Genomic DNA, 22,664 nt, shown 5'->3' on the forward strand with positions numbered 1-22,664 from the left:
TATTGGTTTGGCTGTGTGGTAAGTAGCTTGCTTACCAACCACATGGTTCCAGGTTCAGTCCCACTGCATGGCACCTTGGGCAAGTGTCTTCTACTATAGCCTCAGGCCGACCAAAACCTTGTGAGTGGATTTGGTAGACGGAAACTGAAAGAAACCCATCATATATATGTATATATATGTGTGTGTGTCACCCCCCAACATCGCTTGACAACCGATGCTGGTGTGTTTACGTCCCCGTAACTTAGCTGTTCGGCAAGAGACCGATAGAATAAGTACTAGGCTTACAAAGAATAAGTCCTGGAGTCGATTTGCTCAACTAAAGGCGATGCTCCAGCATGGCCGCAGTCAAATGACTGAAACAAGTAAAAGAGTAGAGTGTATTGAGATAATTAAAACAGCTATCTTAGAATACTAAGTATAGTTAAATACTGGTGAGTACAATTAGTGGAAAAATTGAGATAATTGTTCACAAGTATGGCTGTGTTGTAAAGAAGTTCATTTCCGAACCTTATGGTTCTGGATTCATTTCCTGTGTGTACCTTAGGCAAGTATTTTGTACTACAATGCTGGTTTAACCAATACCTTGCATGTGGAATTTGGTAGACAAAAACTGCAGAATCTCATATGTGTATCTGTTTCTTGACTGTGTTTGTTTATGTTGGTTTAAAAAAAGCAGTGTATATTACCACTTTATGTCCCTTAATGATTTGACAAGCAGAAATTAATAGAATAAGCACCAGACTGAGATATATAGAGGTGTTGAAGGCAATGTTCCAATGTGGCTATGACTGAAACCAGCAAAAGATATTGTGAGGAATTGAAATTTGGATTGCTATTAAAAAAACTGAATCCTCATATTAACAAGACTTCAAAGCAGAATGTTTCACTTAACTTGTCAAATAAGTATATTTAGACACACTTCAATTATGGCAGCTGTATTATATTGAAATCTGAGTTTTCAGTAAATGATACACGTTATAATTTGCATTTGCAGTTGTTAGTTTCTGTTGTGAGTCTTTTCCTATAATGAAAACTTTCAAGCATGACAATTTCATTTTCACATCATGTACTACTATTGACTTTCTTTTGCTATTATTTTCTTTCACTTTCAATCGGAACTGTTATTCTGTTCTGAGTCTTATTTAAGAGTTTTGATTTTTCCCTCTTTCCAATTGCTCTTTGACAAATGCATGGAGCACATATCAGTTGTGTTCTTACTTCTGAATATTATTCTGACTTTATATTCTTGACCATAATTCTAGAATAAAACACTTACTTTTAAAACTATTCAAGAATTTTGAGGGATTTAGTGAAGTAACTTTCGTTATTTAGCTGATGTTTGGTTTGTAACTTAACAAAAACCTCTTACATAAAACTAACTAAACTTTTGACTTCAATATGAACTTAAAAATTACAAGCTTTCTTATAAGAACCAGAACTAGGTCAAAATTGAAGGGGTTAAGTCAATGAATTTAGATTTTGCTTGTGAGCATTCGATAATAACTATTAATCTTTGAATACATTTTTGAGAGGTTAATTTTGTATTAATTAAATACTTTTCATAACACCTGCAGTGTCCATAAGACTCAGCGTCTACATAGAGTATACTGGCCTTTCAAAAAGTAAGATATTCTGACTCCTGTTGCTTTGTTCGCTGCACTAGTATGTCAAAAGAATGTTAATTGGTTCTTATTTCGTTTTTCATAATGAATTATGTATAGAGTTCATATTATTCACATGTCTAAGTCACACTGCAAGTTTAGTGCAACAGTCTCTAGAGCCAAACTACTTCAAGGGTTCTGAAGAAATGTTAGCCATTATTGATGATAATGGTAAATCATAAGTCATCTTAATCCATGTTTGTAAATTTCCCTTTCCACTTGTAAGCTGCTACTATTTATTATATTGAATATGAGCATTTATCCATTGATATGTGGTCTTTTTTTCTTAAGATTTTAATTCTTTCTTATTATTCTGATTCTAATAACTGATAGAAGCTTATTGGAAAATAAGCTGACACGATGATGCATGTCTTCAATTAACACCATTAAATAGAAGAAACTTTTAATGTATGAAGAAGTTCTAATCCTGAGAAGTAAAGTGTTTTGTCCAGGAACAAACTTAAGTGAACTAAAAAAACGGCCGTAATTGACAAGCCTAAAATACATATAACTCTAGTGGAACCAGTTGGTAGATTGGATAGAAAACCCTGTACTTAGTGTCAGAAAAATTGATTTTCAGTATTTCTTTCAGCTCTGTATCATCTAAAATCAACTTTGACTTCCATCCCAGTGTAGATTAATGTACCAGTCAAATACTGGGTCGATAGCATCAACTAACACTTTCTTCTCAAAATTGCTGGTTTTGTGCCAAAATTAGAATTATCATCATCATCATCATCATCATCACTGTCATTGTACCATTGCAAGCAAATAGAATGTTAATTCCCTTCCATCATTTTGAGTATATTGAGTGAAAAACCTTTCTTCTATCAAATTACGAAGACATATGATATTTCTCATCAGTAATGAATGTAAGATATTGAAAAGGAATCTCACACTTGTATTACTTTTAAATGTTCTATAAGAACTTTCGCACAAATTTATGCAGCTAATGAAGTGAGATCTATTTGCTGCACAGCAAATACTATATTTACTGGAACAGAAATTAAAGTTGACCATGGGCAACAGATCAATGTTGGTCAAGGGATTATCCTATGTCTAAATTTGATGGTAAAAAATTAATTTTCTCCATGTGTTTTTGACATACAATTCACAAAGATATTGGGTTATGGATCTCTTTGGTCCATTATCAAAAAGGTGTTGCAATTACTGTAGTGTATAATTAGGGGGATACAAAATACAGCATTTCTTACATAAACTAGATCATATGCATTTACCTGTACTTGTTGCTTCATCAACCTACATTTCATACATGTATGTATAATTGTGAAGCAGTGTACCAGTGTTGTCAGTTAAGTTACAAAAGGTAACATTTACTGGTCCCTGTTTCTAACACACTAATGGAAATGCTGTATAAAAGTCAAGTCAAAATTGACTCACAGTCTCACTTGGTAGGACATCTGATATTAGTTCCTGTACAACACTCCTGGAATACAGTCTGTCATTTTGTGAAAAAATACCTCCTAGGAGAAACATCAATTGTACAGTAACATTCAAACTAAAACTATTGCTGTTGTTGAGAAGATAGTAATATAAGCAACAAGAGAATGTGGTATTTAGATGAATTTGTGAAAGATTAAAATTTGTCAAACTTTTTTATAATATAATCAACAATCTCTGAGGATAGAAGTTCAACCTTACAATGTTAAATGAAAGATGTTGAGAAGGTACTTGGAAAACATTAAGATGAAAAAAAATATGTATCTCATGGAACCTCTGAACTGTATGCACAAGTAATCAGAAAAGGGTGGAATTTTAGATTTTATGGCAAATTTTAGCAGGGCACAGAGTTTATGAGGTAAGATTGCACAAAAATTGTCTACTGATCCAGATAGTATGTTACTTCTATTTCCTTAATTTGTTATCAGAAATCAGAAGGACAGTTAGAGATAATGATACAGAGAAAACATGGATGAAACCTCTGTTAATCTCGACATCCAGAGAAATGATCTGCAAACTAAATAGGAAATTTTACTGGAGAAAACTATTGAGCATGAGAAAATAAGATTTCCTGTAGTTCTTTCTTTTGTAGCAAATGGTACTGATGGAAAGCACAAAAAGGTACTCAGATGGTTATCTTTAAGAGAAAGCTATTCCAAAAAGAATTGTATGTAAGCAGCCACAAGACTCAATGGATGAACATAGATTGAAGAAGTTTGGCATTTACAACTTGGTCTATGAAAGGAAGGAGAAGGTTTGTTCACCTGAAATAAGTTTAGATCACATTTAGTGAAGAGTATTTCTGTTAAGGTCTGACTGCAAAATACTTACATAGGGGTAACACTTAGTAGACTTGTGAGTATTTTACAACAGTTCACTGTTGATGTCAATAAACCATTTACGAACATGGTGAAAACAAAATTAACTGGATTCATGATGAAGGGTAAAATCCTGCATGAATGGAGGCACTATGCACATTCCATCACTATTTTTAATCTATGAAAGGAAATTATAAGTTGACATTATTATTAAATCTTTCAAGAAAGAGAATTTTGAATGCATTTTAATGGGACAGAAGATGAATACACATGAGATGATGATGATGAAAGGCCTAGCATTGATATCACTCTCCTTGATGATTACAACTTATTCAGAGCTGAAGATGATGAACAATGTGATTTTGGAGGATTTTGATGAACTTATCCATTTGAAATCTTTATGCTTTGCAATTAATTTGTTATTTAAGGTCAAACTGAGTTTCTACTTCAGTTCTGTATGTATAAATTATTGTTATTAATCATTTTCATTTTAATATTTATAATCTTAATCCTTTTTGCATGTAAACTGGCCATATCCAGCTAAAATATTCTACCTGTTTTATGTTCAAACTAGCCATATCTGGCCTCTCACACCAACCTTACAATATCATTCTAAAAGTTAAGAGTTACCTTATCAGAATCTCAAAACATGATTAATTCAAAACAATGTGAATAAATAAGCATTACTTTTGACAGAATGATGTGAATGCTAAAGGATTAAACTGTCAGGCTGAGTAGAAAGTAAGCAATGTTTTGAAACATGAAATTCATCACAATATATTTCAACAATGCAGAAATTTTATTCATCAAAGTCAGTACCATTACAATCAACATATTTTTGCCAATGAGTTACAAGTTTGTTTATTCCAGTAACATAAAAATCTGGAGTTCTGGAACTGATGAACTCTTTGAACACAATTTCAGCATCGGTTTGATATTTGAACTCCTCTCGCAGGAAACCATCAAGGTACTTGAAACAGAGATAGTCAGTAAGAGAAAGGTCTGGGGAATAAGCTGGGTGAGGAAGAACTTCATAGCCAAGTTCCCTCAACTTCTGGAGCATCATTAGTGAAACATGTGATCAAGCATTGTCATGAAGAATGATTGGCCCTCTTCTGTTGACCAGTCTGGGGTGGAGGAGTAGCAGTTTTCATTCATTTTGGCAATTTCATGGCAACATGTTTCTTCAGTAATGATTTTTTTGAGTTTTAAGAAGTTATAGTGGATGAGTTCAGCAGTACACCATCAGTCTCCATAACCTTCCTTTTGAAGAGCTCAGGTTTAGGGAAGGTTTTCGGTGCTTCATTTTGGTCCAACCACTGCAAAGAATGTTTTTTTTATTATTGTACAGAATCCACTTTTCATTGCAAGCTACAATATGATCGAGAAATGGATCAATCTGATTACAGAGAAGTGACAAGCATATTTCATATCTGCACATTTTCTGATTTTCATTCAAATTCTGTGGTACCCATTTGTCGAGCCTTTTTGATTTTCCAATCGCATGCATATAGTTGCAGGTAGTTGTTTGGCTAACTTGAAGTTCTTTTGCCAGTTCTCATGGTTTTATGTGGATCTTTCTCAATGATGGTCTTTAATTGACTGTCATCAATGATAGATGGGTGTCCACTACGCTCACGATCTTCAAGGCTCAGGTCTCCACTGCAAAATCGTTTAAACCATTTTCTAGCTGACCACTCACTGGTCATTTCCTCACCAAACATTTCATTGATATCACGATCAGTTTCAGCTGCTTTACATCCCTTTTTGGAGTTGAATTGCAAAATTGCTTGAATATCACACTTTGACAGTTCAATTCCAGATGATTGTATCAATGGTGAAAAAAATATCAATGTTAATTTATTGATGCATTTGGGCAAGTCTATGTCTGTATAATCAGACAATTGCAAAAGAAATGTTTTTAAAAAATTCAAAATTCTGCAAAAATTCAATACAAATTCTTCATGGTTCAAAACGTTGCTTAGATTGAATTACCTAATTAGAAGTTTAAAAAATCAACACAGAGTATAAAAAATCAACACAGAGTACTGTGATGAATGTGATTATTATGAAGGTTAGCAAATGATAGTAGACACATGTAAGTATTGACAAGAGCTACAGGACCATTTTAACTTGGCGGAATGTGTGTTGATGCATATACTGAATAATTGGTAGTACTTTTTTTTTGGTGGGGTGTCTTTTGTTTCTCTTCCTCATTCACTGAAGAAGTCATTAGGAGCTCTGCTACTAATTGATATTATACCTTAAATTATACTTTGAATGTCAGCTCCTCATATGTAGTATCCATCTAATAGTTGAAATTTAGCCTGGAAAGTCTGGTCTAAAAATTTTGATTTGTATATACATATATAAACAATACCAAGAAGTTTGACGTAGGTAAAAGAGTCATATTCATCTTAGCAATGTTGTCACCTCTAAATTGGAAGCTATTTCTAGGAAGTTTATTTCATTTATTCTTTTTCATATTTTTTTTCTGTATTAGTTTCATGCACATGTTTGGAAATTATTATCTTATATTTTTAAGAGTTTTAGATATTTATAATTCTTTGATATAAAATAATTTTCAATTTACTTTGTCTTTGTTTGAGGGCATATCGGTAGTGGGAGACTTGAAACAGTAACTGGAGGTGGAGTGAATGACAGTCAGAGACATTAAATATAGCAAAGAGAAAGTGAAAACTTCCAGTTTCCAAGAAAAAAATTCTTTCAGAGCAGAAGATTACCAAGTATATTTAATCTCACACACACACACACAAGCAATACATTTACATATATATATATATATATATATATATGAATACTATTGCATAAGAAAATTATATAATTTATGAACACAATTTCTTGCAAAAATCCAGGTCTAACACAAGGGAAGTAACAAGGTATTCTTATTAGTTACCTCCCATGATCTGTGTATTTATTTTGAAATCCTGTTCAATCTCATCTATTCTCATCCAAAATGGAGGTGAGTACCAACACTTCCATGCAGTATACCTGAACAATTGTGAAGGTTGCAGTGTCGAGCACCCATTCTCACTGTTCGATATTTGCAAATATTTGTACAAATGTGTGTATCTGTGTCTCCTTGATATCATGCAACATTTGTAAATGAGCATTACTCATGCAATACTGTTAATTTTCAATCTTCCATAAAAACATGTTTGGACGTGGGAAATATTACCTTGCTTGGAAACAAGAGAGTTGACAGCATAGGCATCTGGTCATAGAAAATTTGCCTCAACAAATTCCATCTGACCAATGCAAGTAGGGAAATATGGACATCAAAATGATTGTACATATTAAATGCCATGTTCCATGTTGGCATGAGTTGAACAGGTTGACAGGATCTGATGGATCCGAGGACTGCATCATGCTCCAGTAGCTTCTCTGGCATAATTTCTATGGCTGGATGCCCTTCTTAATGCCAACCACTTTACAGTTTGTACAGGGTGCTTTTTTCATGCCACCAGCACTGTTGGAATTGTCTAGTTACCCACATAACTATGAACTCCAAGAGAGAAAGGGTCAGAACTTGTAAATTTTAATGACCAGTATGCTCATTTAAATCATAATCTTCATTTAGTTGATAAAAAATTTTCATAAAGTGATTATGTATTTAAAAATATTCAAATTATTTTCCAATTAGCAATTTCATTGTTTTGCTTTTTTATTTTTCATTTGAAGCTTGGTTAATTCATTTGCATTTGTTGTTTTTACTTCTCTCCTAAGACTACAACCTATGATCAAGTCATTCCATCTACAACAATCCATTGTTCTTTTTATACTCAGTGTTTCTAAGACGACTACATTGTGCAATATGTCCCTCTCCTTTTATTAAAACAATATGATATGAGGGAGAGTTAACTGCTATTTCTACCAAGTCAGATAATCACATAGATGACCAATCTTCTATATTTTAATGAGATTAAAAATAAATACCCGAGTTGAATATCTTTTACTTGTTTCAGTCATTAGACTGCAACTCTGCTGGGGCACAGTCTTGAAGAACTTTAGTCAAATGAATCAACCCCAGTACTTTTTATTTTTGTAAAGCCTGGTACTTATCAGTCTCTTTTTGCCAAACCACTAAGTTACAGGGACGTAAACACACCAACAAGTGGTGGTGGTGAGAGACAAATACATACACAAAGACACACACACACATAATTATTTATATACACACACACACACCCAATCAACTTCTTTCAGTTTCCGTCTACCAAATCCATTTACAAGGTTTTGGTTGGTGCAAGGCTATTGTTGAAGACACTTGTACAAGGTGTCATGCAGTGGAACTGAACCCAGAACCATATGGCAGAAAAGTAAACTTCTCACCATGCAACCACACCTGCACCTGTATTGATAGGTTTCACTCTGTATATTTTCAGTAATTTTCCAATTGTCATCTTTTTTACATTTATGTTTTATTGAAGTGACAATGGATTCATCATCATCATTTTACATGCACTTTTCCATGGATCAGAGAGATTTTCTACAACCTCGCTTGTATGAAGATGGTACTCATTTACAACTGTCCTGTGATGTCTAGACAAAGGTGTACACACACATATATTCATACATATGTATGTATATATGTGGAGGCGCAATGGCCCAGTGGTTAGGGCAGTGGACTCGCGGTTATAGGATCGAGGTTTCGATTCCCAGACCGGGCGTTGTGAGTGTTTATTGAGCGAAAATACCTAAAGCTCCACGAGGCTACAGCAGGGGATGGTGGCGAACCCTGCTGTACTCTTTCACCACAACTTTCTCTCACTCTTACTTCCTGTTTCTGTTGTGCCTGTAATTCAAAGGGCCAGCCTTGTCACACTGTGTCACGCTGAATATCCCCGAGAACTACGTTAAGGGTACACGTGTCTGTGGAGTGCTCAGCCACTTGCACATTAATTTCACGAGCAGGCTGTTTCGTTGATCGGATCAACATGTATATACACACAGTAGGTTGTTTTCAGTTTCCATCTATCAAATCCACAAGTCTTTCATTGACCCAGGCCTATTGTAGAAGACTCTTGCCTAAAGTGCCACACAGTGGAACTGAACCCGAGATCATATGGTTAGGAAGCAAGCATTTTAACCATGCAGCCTTGCCTGTGTCTATTAGCAAAATGCATCAGGCTAAAAGCTTTTCAGTATTTAGTTTTATATCATTGCATTCTTAGTTTGAAATCAGATGGTACTGATTTTGTTTTTCATCTGAGTGTGATAGAATAAGACCAGTCATGCTCTAGAGTTTTTATTTGTTGGTTGTTTGTAAACATTGTGGTGTATATCTTCTGAGAATTTTCTGTTTCTTGTTTGCAAAAGCTTCATCAGCACAGTAGTTTTTATTAGATACAAGAATCTAGGGATATGTTTTGGGTTTTTTTAACAATCACAGGTTTGTTGGTGCTGAAAATTTAGGTAGTGGTTTTTTAATTTTTACTTTACTGAAATTATAATGCTTGTCTCAGTTCATTGCAATAATAATAGTATATGGAAGAGATGTTGAGATAGCATTTCTTTCTCTGTGAATAGCATGGAGTTGACTTGTTCCAGAAGAGCCAAGTCATCCTTCTGATACTGTTAGAGAATGAAGTGTGTTCTCAGCATCTCTAAGCCAAAATGAGTTCTAATGGTACTATTTTTAGAGCTTTGTTCTGAAAATTAACTATTATTAATAAAAATGGCAAATCTATTATTGTACTTTTCAATTGTTCCTATTAGAAATTAAGTTTTACATAATGTTAACTTTTCTGCATTATACTGTCGAATGGTATATTTTATGAGATTTGTGTCTCTGTCTAGCTTTTGAAAACAGTTATTACTCAAGTAATTAACTGAATTGCAAATAATAATAAAGTAAAGTGAACAACTGTTCATTCTACTCCGGGCTTCAGAAACATAAATTGTTGTTATTGAGTTGATCCAAGGTAGCCAATCCAGCATGCTTGATGTTTTATGCTTCCCTCATTTTACTAAGCAACAGCTGGTTTTGCTAATTTTTTTTTTTTTGTAAATGTTATAGCCACTTCACTGTGTGACTTTTCAATAGGCTTTGACAGGTCTGTAGTATTTCTTAATTCTTTAGTATTTTTTTTTTCTTATTTTACATTACAAACGCTACAATATAATTTACTGTTTATACTTCTGTACCTAAACAAATACTTCAGCTTTGTTTATGTTTCTATAAAGTTTCGAAGAACATCAACAAATTAAATCTATTGAACCAATTAATTAGACTTGTATATACAGCATTAGTTTCTTTCTTTTTAGTGACTGGTAAAAGTTTACATAAAGAGTATTTGTTTAGATATTGAAAGTGAATCCGTAAGTGAATAAAAAGTGAAAACCAACTAGAAATTAAATCCATTTCTTCTTTGTAGATATCATGATATATTTTATCACTACTTTTCAGTTCTGATAATATTCATTTTAACATTTATATGTTTGCTTTTTACTGTTGCAGCAAAAACTTCAAACTCTTCCTTATTGTTTCAATGAAAGTAAATATTCTTAATTCAATCAAGTTACTTTTTGGGAACCATATCTAGTTTTCTTCTTATGACCTATAATCTCAACACTAAAATGAATTTTAAAAAATGTGAGCCCAAAGGAAGTTATAAACCATCTGTTAGTAACTAAACTGGTGGGGTTCTCACTTGGTCAATTTTTTTTTTTTTATATATAAATTTTGTTCATACAATATAAAATGCAGACATTGTAAAATAATCATACAAGTACAGAAATTAAAAATGTGCTAATTAGATTATGATCACTAATATAAAAAGCCAAATGATATTTTTTTTGTTGATTTCTTGCGGTTATACTACAGGAATGTGAAAGGAGAAAGAGTGGTTGGAGTAATGGACTGAGAATGGGGAAACCAATGGTCATTACACACACACACACCTAATGTAGAATTAAACTATATAAAGAAAGGGAAAGAGTAGTAAGAAAAGTTGTGCCAGTAAATTGAGGGGAAAACATTCTGAAGAGAATGAGATTAAGGCAGAGAAGATGTGTAAAAAGATTGGTCAGATAAAAGAAGACAAGAGTAAGGGTGAGTTAAATGGTCATTATAGTACAGAAGTTAGAGGGAAAATAATAATAGATGAAGAGAGATATAAACATAGTAATATGGCTGTGTTGACAAGCAGTCAATCTGCTGACATGCACATCCAAGCAAGCAGCTGCTATATTTTCATTAAGTTGATGATAATGAAAATTTTATATTTGCAGCTCTGAGAGTAGATCAAAAAATTGGGGCTATGAGATTTAAAGAAAACTTAGGGAAGCTGGTATCTTTATAAAGAATGTTGTATCCAAAAAATTATTACATTTACTAATTTTATATTTCCCCACCCCCAAAATCCCATACTGTATGTGGATTACTCTCTCTAAACCCTCAGTCTCCAGATGTAATATAACTGCCAGTCCTACATGTTGCCATCAGCAAGGTTCTTGGTTAATATACTTAATTCCCTATTGACTCAGGTTTGGACAAAATAGCCTGTTGAGATAGTTGAATACAGAGTTTACATAGACTCTACCGGAGTGTTATCCAAGCCTTGACTCATAATCTGAAGATGGGTAGTAAATGCAGAAAACAGAAACCTTTAACCCTTCAGCATTCAAACTGTCCAAATCAGGCTTCTCACTTATACCTAATAATGCTATTCAAAACTTAAGCAATCACATCATTGAAAGCTCAAAGCTTTATAATTCAAATCAATATGAATGAATATGTATTATGTTTGACAGAGTAATCTGAATGCTAAAGGGTTAGGTATCTTAACTGAAATTTCTCTTTGTTCTCAGCCTTGTGAAATTAGTTTTATATGTGAACTGGTTGGTTTAGAAATATCCTCATTGGCCAAACCAAAGACATTATGCATTTAATTTTAAACAATGTTAGAATAAGAATGCAGCTTTGCTTAGTAACATTACAGAAACAATTTTAGTTGCAGTTGAAAAGTCAAGAGTGCAAAACAGAACATTGTAACAATATTAATTAATGAAAACTTGCTTATAACTTGGTTGCCCTGATTTTGATGCAATCTAAAATGATTGTGTGTGTGTGTATTTAAGAATTAATTCATTTTAGAATATTAAGGGAAAATTGTGTATCATCTGTATAAGAGGATATGATTAGTAGTTAACAACTATCAAGTGATTAATGTACAGAAGGTGAGATTGTGGAAGATATAACCAAACATTGAGACACAGCAGACGTGTTAGGATGGTAGTCTCACAAGAAATTTCCTATCAAAGAGATGACATTCTTTACTAGAAGGTGGTTCTTATGCTGATATCATGGGCAACATGTTTACTTTTGTTGAAATCTCAAAACAAGAGAAAAATTAGTCATTGCTGAGTAAGCAAATAAATAAAGCGTAATAAAAGATTTTATTTCAAGGATTTTGGAAGTGGAAGGATACCTGGTAAGGTTGCCATTTTTGAGAATGAAACTCATTGTCGTGTATTTCCTAGAAAGAGAGAGGGATTTGATGAGGATAGAAGGCAGCTTCAGAACATTTTTTTTTTAGTATGATGGTAGCAGAAACATTTTCAGGATTGATCAACTTGATGAGCTTTAAATAATCACAGGACTCACTCCTATATGACCACTGTATCCTTATGGTATTCAGTTTGAGATGGTGAATACATGGAGAGTTTTCTTGTTTGTGTTGAGTGGGTTTAGATGCAAACCCAGTAGCAGATACAGGATCTTTGTCCATGGAAATATTGTTTACAGAGCCAATTTGTCAATAGAAATCCTCTTAGCAAAAGAGATACAATCAGGGAAAGCTTGCAGGTTCAATTCTCAATTTGGCAGTGACTAGACAAGTTTATGATATAAGAAACTGTGATAACAGTTTAAAGGTTGGCTTTGGAAATGAGAAATAGTGTTGCTAAGACAATCAATCAGTCAACTCAACAAGGAGATCAATCTGTAGGCAGCTCTCCACTAAATTTTTATATTCTATCCTATGTTATTGTTAGAGCTTTTAAAATCTATTTACAAATGCAATGTTTTTAATCATTCAATTTTTTTTTTCCAGGTCTTTGTGATGCTATAAAACTAAAATGGAGCAAAATTCAAGCGATCCTGCTACAAATGTCAAGCCTCGGCGCGGGAGACCAAAGAAAAGTGAAAATGATAAGAATAAACATCACCACATTCGCCTTAGAAAGTCAAAACCCAGAGCAGTAAAAGTTATAGCACCAGCAGAGCCATTTATTCGTGTTAAAAAAACTTCAACTATTACAAAGACAAATCTCAAGTCACAGTCAGATGCTACACAGACAGGCTTATCTATTTCATCTCCAGCTGAGCCCCATACACCAGCAGCTATTAAATCAAATATTCACTCCCTAATCACTATCACTTCCCCAACAAATGGAACTAAGAAGCTACTGTTAGTAACAGACAAAACTTATCCAGCTGACTTCCATTCTGTAAAAATTAACTGCAATGCATCTAATGTAACATCAAGTACAACAACAACAACCACCACCACATCAGTTGCTGATAACAATCAAATTTTATATCAAATTTCCAATAATAAACCTGGAATGGTTATATTAACTACTGGTTCACAAACACAATCTAAAATGCAACCTAAACAATATTTACTCATTCCAACATCTGGTACCAGCGATTTATCACTAATAAATCCCTCTCTAACAGCTATTTCATCAAGTCAAAACAAGCTAATTGCTTCTCAGGCAGCTAACCCAGCTGATCGAATTAATCAGTCAGTAACATCTAATTCATCACCCCTTCATGATAAGATACTAGTCAAATCGGATTCATCTGACTCTGAAAAATTCTCTGGTGCACCTCTCCCAATAGCCACCAAAATGACTGTAGCAAATAAAGTAGGGAATTTACAAGAAACAAATGTGCATGTGAGAAAGCATGTCTCTATTTTACCAAAATCTGCAGAGAATGCAAGTGACTATGTTACTCAGTGTGCTAAACTGAGAGAATCTGTAGAGAACATCCGAGGAAATAGAGATATTACTGGAACATCAGAAAATTCTAAAATTATTACAGGCAGCTGTAACTTAAAGACTGCCTGTTTAACACAGAAATGTCCTCCTTCAACTCTTGTAAACAATGGTATGAATTGTTCTCTATCTGAAAACAATGGTTCAAATCAACTAAAATGTAATTTTTCTTCTGTGGACATTGCTAAAACCTCTTTAAATTCACCAACAGTGCCTCATACGTCTTCTGGGTTAAGTTTTAGTAAGAGTGAATCCATTTCTCAAAAGAAGGTCGATCCTAAACGACCTTATGGTCCACGGGCCAGGAAATCCTTTCCAAAAGTATATGATATACCTGCTTCCATAAAATCTACTGTTCCTTTCTCTCCAGTACAATTAACGAGCACTTCACAATCATTGTGGAGCATGGCACCCTCCAATTCCAGAATGAACTCCAGTTCCATCCCAGCTTATTCTTTGCATTCCCCATCCCCAGAGTTTATTTCACAGACTAGTTTTATATCAGGCCACCCTCCAGTTCCTACTAGTATTACAGATTATAAACAAACTTTATCAAATATTTTACCACACAGGAATGTAAGTATTAATCAGAACACTCTAGAGATTTGCAATGATTCTAATAAAGGCCCAATTCTTTCTCGGGACATGATAATACCTCCAGTACCTTCTAAACGTCAGATATATTCTTCTCCCCCAAAGCTAACGATTGCACCAGGTTTTTCCCCTGTTAAATCAAAACAAAAAAATTCAAATAAAAAGAAAAAATCCTCTTCAAACCTTCTGGTAATAAAAGAACGAGAAGAATTCTTTGATGATTGTACACCAACAAACGTTCCTGGAGATATGAGTCCTCCTAAACTTGAACGAGAAGATGGATATGGTTTCGTACAAAGTGATCCCTATCCACCCAACTTACAACCTCAGTATCAAACAAACACACAGTTATCATCTACATTGCTTCAAAATCATACAGACAATATGACACCATCATTACCAGACCGTACAAGATATGCAGCAGGGCTTAAAAAGAATCGAAAATTGTCTTTCGGTAAATTATTTAGCTGTATGTTGGCTAAGTCATCCAAATATGGAAAATCTATAAACCACTATACTATTTTATTTGAAATAGCTCGAAGTATTCACTGTTGTGTTGTATTGTCAGAACTTGGTTACTGTGGCTCTGTAGATTTAAACGATCTTCCATATAGACTTGTCACGTCTCTAAAATGTTCAAAAAGATGCAGGCAGCAGTTCATGAAAACAGCATCAAATGTTGGATCCTTACCTTTGTTTAAGCGTCCTTCTAATGGACCTTTCATAAAAGATGATAATCAAACGATCAAAAGTGAAAAACCAGCTTCTCTGCACTCAAGTAACTTAGATTACCCAACTGAATTTAGTGATAAAAACATTATACAGTCAGATAATCCTCAAATGAAACATTTTTCAAGGAATTATGTTTCTTTGATAAAGCAATCAGAACTGAGAAGTGAAAGCTTTATTCATGGTCCTGTGATGAAACCACAATTTTATGGCAATCCAGGTGTGCCAAATTCTTCCCAGACTTTTAATACTCATTCTCAAACTCTAGATACAGAACATAATTATTTTAAATTATCTAATGACAAAATAACAGCAAATTATACAAACTCGTATGCAGATATAAACAAGGAAAGCTTGCCAATTTTCAATAATAATTGTGGTAATGAAAGTGTGCCAAATTCACTGAACACATTTTCAAAAGCAACAAATAATGCTGCTTTGAGTTCCAAAGCAGCAATATCAAATACTGGTGCCTTGATAACACCATCACCACTACCACCACTACCATTTTCTACTGAAAACAGCATTATTGGTAAACTGAAATATGAAATAGTTCCAAAAGAAAAATTTCTCTCTATGAATAGCAGTTCTAATATGATTCCAGTTACAAAGAATCAGAATGATGCTTGTAAAAATGGAATTCTCAAAGGCAACTCCAATAATCAGTTGGTTCCTATGCCAAGGAATTTGGGATATAAAAATATAGAAGGTTTAGCGAAAACAACTATTTCACAGCAAAGGAATATTTCTTGTCTTACAAAATGTCCTGAACAGTTACTGTTACCATCAAAAAGTGAGATTATCATAAAAAAGAAAAAGATTGGGAAAAATAATATTGAGAGAAAACGGAAAACTTTTGATGAGAAAATGCAGCTGTTAAAAGAAAATGAGTGTTTCATGAATAACACCATTAACTCAGCTTTAACAAATAATCTAATGTCAAAATTAACCATTAAGAAAAATATTAAGAAACAGTCTAATTATGAACATGCTCCTTCTTTAGAAGAAGTGAAATCCTTTAATAATGAACCAACTACTACTGATCGTGTTGTTATGCTTGATCCCAATGACAGGCTAATCACACGAAAAAAATCAGAGAAAGAAAGAAAAGTTCCTAAGAAAAGGGGACGCCCTCCTAAAGACCGTTCCTTAAAGCTTTCAGAGAAACCATGTGTAAAAACTCAGTTTGGTAAGCCATTATTAAAAAGAAAAAGGAAAAAGGCTAAGCTCCAAAAGGTAAAGTCTTCTGGTTCAATGAATTCATTGATCATAGAAATCCAAGAGAAACTAACTCGAAATCAGGGAAACATATCAAAAGATATTAAACCAGTTCTTCAGTGCCCAAAGAAATCGAATATTCAAAATATCATTGATGCTATTTATATGGCATCATCACGTAAGAAAAAAGTTCGGCTAAGTCTGAGTTCTTCAAAGTTGAATAGTGTTTGTAAGAAACGTGTCAATTGGAAAAAAATAGCTCGGCAGCCTTTCAAAGATCATGACTTTACTGAAAATAGTTTTGATATAAAATCTAAGACTGCCAGAAAACTTATATCAACGACTGTGAGTAACTGCAGTTCGAATCCAAATTTTGTAACTTGTAAAACTGAATTGAAAGATACACTGGATATAAAAAACATTTGCACTGATTTAATTAATACCCAGAAAATAAATGAATACCAAACCTCTTTGAATAGCTTCTCCACCCTAAGTAATTCTTCAACAACTGTTTCTAGTCCTCCTGGCCGTAAAAGAGGGCGTCCAGCAAAATTAAAAGTACGGCCAGTTTCTGAGACTCTAAATTATGACCATACTTATCAGACTGGAATACCTCCCTGTGATAATAGTCTCTTGAAAAACTCTTCTGCCAGACACAACATTCTGCAAGTATCAAAAAAATCTTTCAGGAGAAGAAAATCCTCAAAACGACGTGGTAAATATCGTTTATCTACACAGACAACCAGACTAGCAGGAATGGATACTAAAGTCCCTTCTCATAATTCAGTATCACTCATGGATGATCATTCCAGTAATTTACAAACAGATATGGAAGCTACAGAAGAAATCAAATTACCATGCTTGAGAAAGAAAAGAAAAATAATAGCTCAAAATAAAGCATGGAAAAAAAGGAAGAAAACTTCTAAGATTCATTCTAAACACTCAAATGATGTTCTTGAACTACAAGTTAAGTGTCCATGTGGCACAGATGGAGAAAATATTACCAATGAAGCAAAATTACCTCTTACAACGGGTTCTCTACTTTCATGCAGTAATATGATAAAGGAATGTGTTAGAGATAATGTAGATGAGGACAAAATTATAAAGGAACCATCAGTAGAATATGATGTTCTCTCAGAAAATAATATATTTAAGAAACATGATTGTGAAAAGGCATTTGATAATGTAACAGAGCTCCCACTGAGCTCACTTGTACCCATTTTAGTTAATAATAGTTCAGATGTAATAAAATCAGTCCCCTCAAAATCTGTATCCTTACAACAACCACTTTCACCATCCTTAGACTCTACAGAATGTGATAATTTTTCTGAATCAAATATGTCACCTTTTTCTAAAACAAGCCAGGCTTCTATGTATTCTCAAGATGACTTAGAACAAACTTTTGCTTCGAGTGATGTGACAGAAGTCTGTCATCCTTGTGGTAATTCCCCAGATGATACTGAAAATAACCCCAAGTCTTCTCTTTCTCAGCCTTCTCCTGTAAATCTTTCAGCAAATGACAATTCATTCACAACACAACCTAAGTATTCCGAAACTGATCAAGAAGCAAATATTACTCGTACACACCATAGTGCCTTACTGAATAAGTTTAATGTGGGACTCAGCCCGGAATTAGCTCGAATCCAACGTCTTAAAGACAAATTGGAGCAACAGAAAAAAACAATAGATATAGTTAAACAAAAATTAAGTTAAATATAAAGTATAAATAATATTCATAATTGTTTTTTCATTTCTCAGCTCATAAGACAAAATTACCAATGCAACTATCATTTAATGTAATAATAATGGTTTATATCAAACCGTAAATAATAAATTTAACTTTTTTTTTTTTTAAAAACCAAAGGTTGAAGATAACTTGGCTTTCTTGTCATCATCATGTTTTTGTTGTTATCATTATAAAGGTGGTGGATTGGCATATCAAACTAAATAGCTTTCAATGTTTAGTTCTACCCCCTCTACATTCTGAGTTCAAACCCATCAGTCAACTTAGCTTTCATGATTCTAAAATTGATATGCACCTATTTATGTGCTGGGTTACAAATTTGTGGCCTTGTGCCAATGAAAGAAATCACCATCATCCTTGTCTTTATCATCAGCATCATCATCATGGTGGAGGCAACTGAGTTAATAGTCTATATGTGTTACAGTATGTAGTTTTGTTTCTTTCAATTCCTAGCTCCTCTCCTACTAGGATCAACTTTGCTTTTCCTCCCCACTGGATTGACAAAATAAGTAACTCATAATATATTGGATTCTATTTAATCAGCTCTTTTCCCTTGCAAAAATTATCCTTGTGTTCAGTCAAAAGATAACACTTGTTATTTTCCAAGTTGGCAGAAGCAGTAGAGCAACATACTAAGTATCTTCGTTTATTTACATAGTACTAAGTAAGAATATACCCTGGACAACTCTTATTGACTCTATTACAAATTTGCATTCTGTGACCAATTTGAAATAAAGCACTATCAGGATTGGTAGATCAGTGAATAAAATACCTCATGGTATTTACTTAGGTATCTTTTTGTTTTGAGTTCAAATCCTGCCAGTTTCATTTATTGCTCTAGTAGCTGCAGAAAAAAATCAAGAGATGAGGAAGTCAACTTAAATGCTTTACATTATTTAGTTCAGTAGAGGGGGGTTAATTAGCAGATTCATTAGAACATGAAACAGAAGTTTTGTGTTGTTCTGGGTTTTCACATTCTGAGTTCAAATCCCACCGAGACTTAACTTTGCTTTGTATCCCTCCAGGATCAATAAAATAAAGTACCTGTCAAGTACTTGAGTCAATATAATTGACTGTCTCTCTTCCAATTCCTGGCCTTGATCCTATGTTAGAAATTGTTTAGTTCATTGTCCTAGGTTTCTCTGTTCAGATCCCATCAGCATTGGCTATGCCTCTCATCTATAGAGTAAATTTGATTCCAGCTGTACATCCTCCATTCATATATCATTGGTTTGGTTCACAGTCATAGGAAGTTATTTTTATTTTGTAAAGGCCGAGTTGGTATAACATAGAGGTAAGCTTCTTAATATTGATCCATAACCTGGTTTAAATCCTAGTCAGGGCTGTTTCACTTCATTTACATTGCTAATGTTTTTGGGAAAGGCATACGTGGTACAGTTTCCCCACTCTAAAATTCTCAGGCTTTAAAACAATGTAAGAAATTATTACTAATAAAGAAGTCATCATTATCTTCATCAATATTTTATTATTAGCATTACTACTATTATTACTACTACTTATTATCCTCTTACTTCCATGTATTTATTTGCACAATTAAAATTACTTTCGAAATCTTTTCAATATACATGTATGAATTTAATGAAAAGATTTACACATTCTTCAGAATCATCAGAAAACAACTTCTTCAATTACATTTTATTCAATAAATTTTATCAAATTACAGTTGATCATCCTATAATTTTCTGTTTGATTTATTATTTCAAATTGTCTTTGTAAAAATTAAGATCATCTATCCAAAAATATCTCTCTAATATTGAAAATTAGAAAATAACATAACTCAGCAAATTGAATTCTTATTTTGTGAAATGAAATTTCCTAAATTTTTATTTTTAATTCCTTTTCAACCTGTAGGCGCAGACATGGCTTTGGGTTCAGTCCCACTACATGGCACCTTGGGCAAGTGTCTTCTACTATAGCCCCCAACTGACCAAAGCTTTGTAAATGGATTCAGAAGATGCAACCTGAAAGAAGCCCATCATATGTAGATATATATATATGTGTTTGTCCCCTCCCACCACTTGACAACTGGTGTTGGTTTGTTTATGTCCCTGTAACTTAGCAGTTCGGCAAAAGTGGCTGATAGAATTAGTACCAAACTTCAAAAAAATTACAACTGGTATTCATTTATTTGACTAAACCCTTCAAGTCAGTGCTCCTGACTTGTCCAGTGACTGCAACAAGTATAAGATAAAGCATCAGACATTTATCTTACAGTGGTAATGACATACTAATTGCAAATTAGCAGTTAAATGCAGCAAGTGTATACCTTACCATGTTTTTATCCAATTCTCTTTTTTTTAAACCAGCAAGTATACAGTATTTTAAGTTTACCTAATGATTCTCTCATTAATGCATCTGTAAGTATGGTGAAATGTTTGCTGATGAGGTCATAATAATGCTGAAATATGTTTGAATTATACAGTTCTATATTTAAGAGATGAGGAATTATTTACATATGCCCACAGGCATATGGTTAAGAGCGCGGGCTACTACCCCCAAGATTCCAAGTTCGATTCCAGGCAGTAACCTGAATAATAATAATATCAAAAAATGCCTTAGGAATGAGAACCCAGGTTTGAAATTTCCCCAAGACACCTGCTGGAGGTTATATCAACCAAAATGTTAACAACAAACAAGATGAGGGCAAATATCCGTCAAATGTAAATAATGTTTGAATTATCTTCCATACTTGCTAAAAATAAGAAAACTATTAGTCTTTGGCTAATATTTTTTTCCTCACCACATAATTATTTCTAGTTAGCATGTTAATACTCTCAAGATTAAATATGTTAAACATTTACTTCAGTGTATGTTCTTGTTAACAATATTGTAGCCTATTTTAGGAAACTTTCTGATGATTTTCTTTAATAAATTTAGTTTTTGTTTAGTTTTTAAAATTTATTTGATTTTCACTCTTTATAAATTACTCTTCTATCATTTTTGTTTTAATTCAAATTACACTTACATTATTCAAAACCTCTAATATTGGATTTGTTTTGATTTTTAGAATACTTTAGTTTATACAAAACTAAACACTGAAGGAAAGTAAATGTGAACATAAGAAGTTAATGGCATTTTATGTGCAAGAACTTTATTTTTTAGCATTAAAAAATTTTCCTGTTAAATACAAGCAAACTTAAATGCTAAATATTGGAGTTGCGTTAAGTATTGTCTTTTAATGAAGTTGTATAACAATAGAAGTTTCTTATATATTTGATGAATCAGCTAAATGTTTACTTCCTATGTCTTTAAAAACTGGTGTTTAAACAGCATACATATACTAAGTATGTGGTGTTATTAATGCTTACATCATAAAGCTTTTTCTATTGCATAATCTGAATTCTCCTTGTGCAGTGCCATTGCAAATCAGCCAATAATTTTTATACAATCTGTATATACTTCAGGCTGGATATTTTTATTTCATTTTGAAAGTGACTTAAGTTTGGTATATTGATAAGCTGAAATTACATGAAATACATAACTAAGCACTGTCATATTCGCTTCTGGGGCAATTTCATTTCACCTAGCTTTGAAGTATATTGTGTTTTTTAACATATTTAAAGGGATTTTTCCTGGACAATAAACTGCAGCTCCTAGCATTTAAACAACACACAGAGCTTAGGTATGTGGTATCGGTAATGTTTATCTAATCATTCTGTTTTTATGTAATCTTCATACTAACTGCATTTTGGTCTTCCCTTATATAATAACTGTCTCATCAAAAAAAAAGATATCAAGAAATTTCACCTTTTCAAGCAGTTCCAATGATTAATTTGCACATAGAGGTGCTTTTGATTTCCAGAGTTACTTCTGATTTTGTCCAGACCAGTTAGGATCATCAATGATGGGACCTGGTATTTTGCAGTTTTCTGGCAATACATAAAAGTTAGTGTGGAGACCTGTGAGCTATGTTCAAAATTTTAAAATACTGCATTGTAACATAGAGTTACAATGCAGCATTATAAAATCATCATCATCATCGTTTAACATCCGCTTTCCATGCTAGCATGGGTTGGACAATTTGACTGAGGACTGGTAAACCAGATGGCTGCACCAGGCTCAGTCTGATCTGGCAGAGTTTCTACAGCTGGATACCTTTCCTAATGCCAACCACTCCGAGAATGTAGTGGGTGCTTTTACGTGCCACCGGCACGAGGGCCAGTCAGGCAGTACTGGCAACGGCCACGCTCAAATGGTGTTTTTTACACACCACCTGCACAGGAGCCAGTCCAGCAGCACTGGCAATGACCTCACTTAAATGTTTTTTTAATGTGCTACCGGCTCAAGTGCCAGTAAGGCAACGCTGGTAACGATCACACTCAAATGGTGCTATTTACGTGCCACCAGCACAGAAGCCAGACAGCTGCTGTGGCTATGTATTTTTCGGTT

General features: G+C 33.6%; 1 protein-coding gene across 3 annotated transcripts in view; it reads left to right on the top strand.

The window, feature by feature from the left end:
• Positions 1-19,953, top strand: part of LOC106870218 (uncharacterized) — a 27,655-nt gene extending 7,702 nt beyond the window's left edge. For all 3 annotated transcript variants that reach the window (XM_014916223.2, XM_014916225.2, XM_014916226.2), the window contains exon 2: positions 13,018-19,953. In XM_014916223.2, the coding sequence (XP_014771709.1) occupies positions 13,043-18,223 (5,181 nt within the window). In that variant the 5' untranslated portion in view covers positions 13,018-13,042 and the 3' untranslated portion in view covers positions 18,224-19,953. The remainder of the gene's footprint in view (positions 1-13,017) is intronic.
• Positions 19,954-22,664: the final 2,711 nt, after the last annotated feature.

The sequence above is a fragment of the Octopus bimaculoides genome, chromosome 4 (genome assembly GCF_001194135.2).
Source record: "Octopus bimaculoides isolate UCB-OBI-ISO-001 chromosome 4, ASM119413v2, whole genome shotgun sequence".
NCBI classification, from domain to species: Eukaryota; Metazoa; Mollusca; class Cephalopoda; order Octopoda; family Octopodidae; genus Octopus; species Octopus bimaculoides.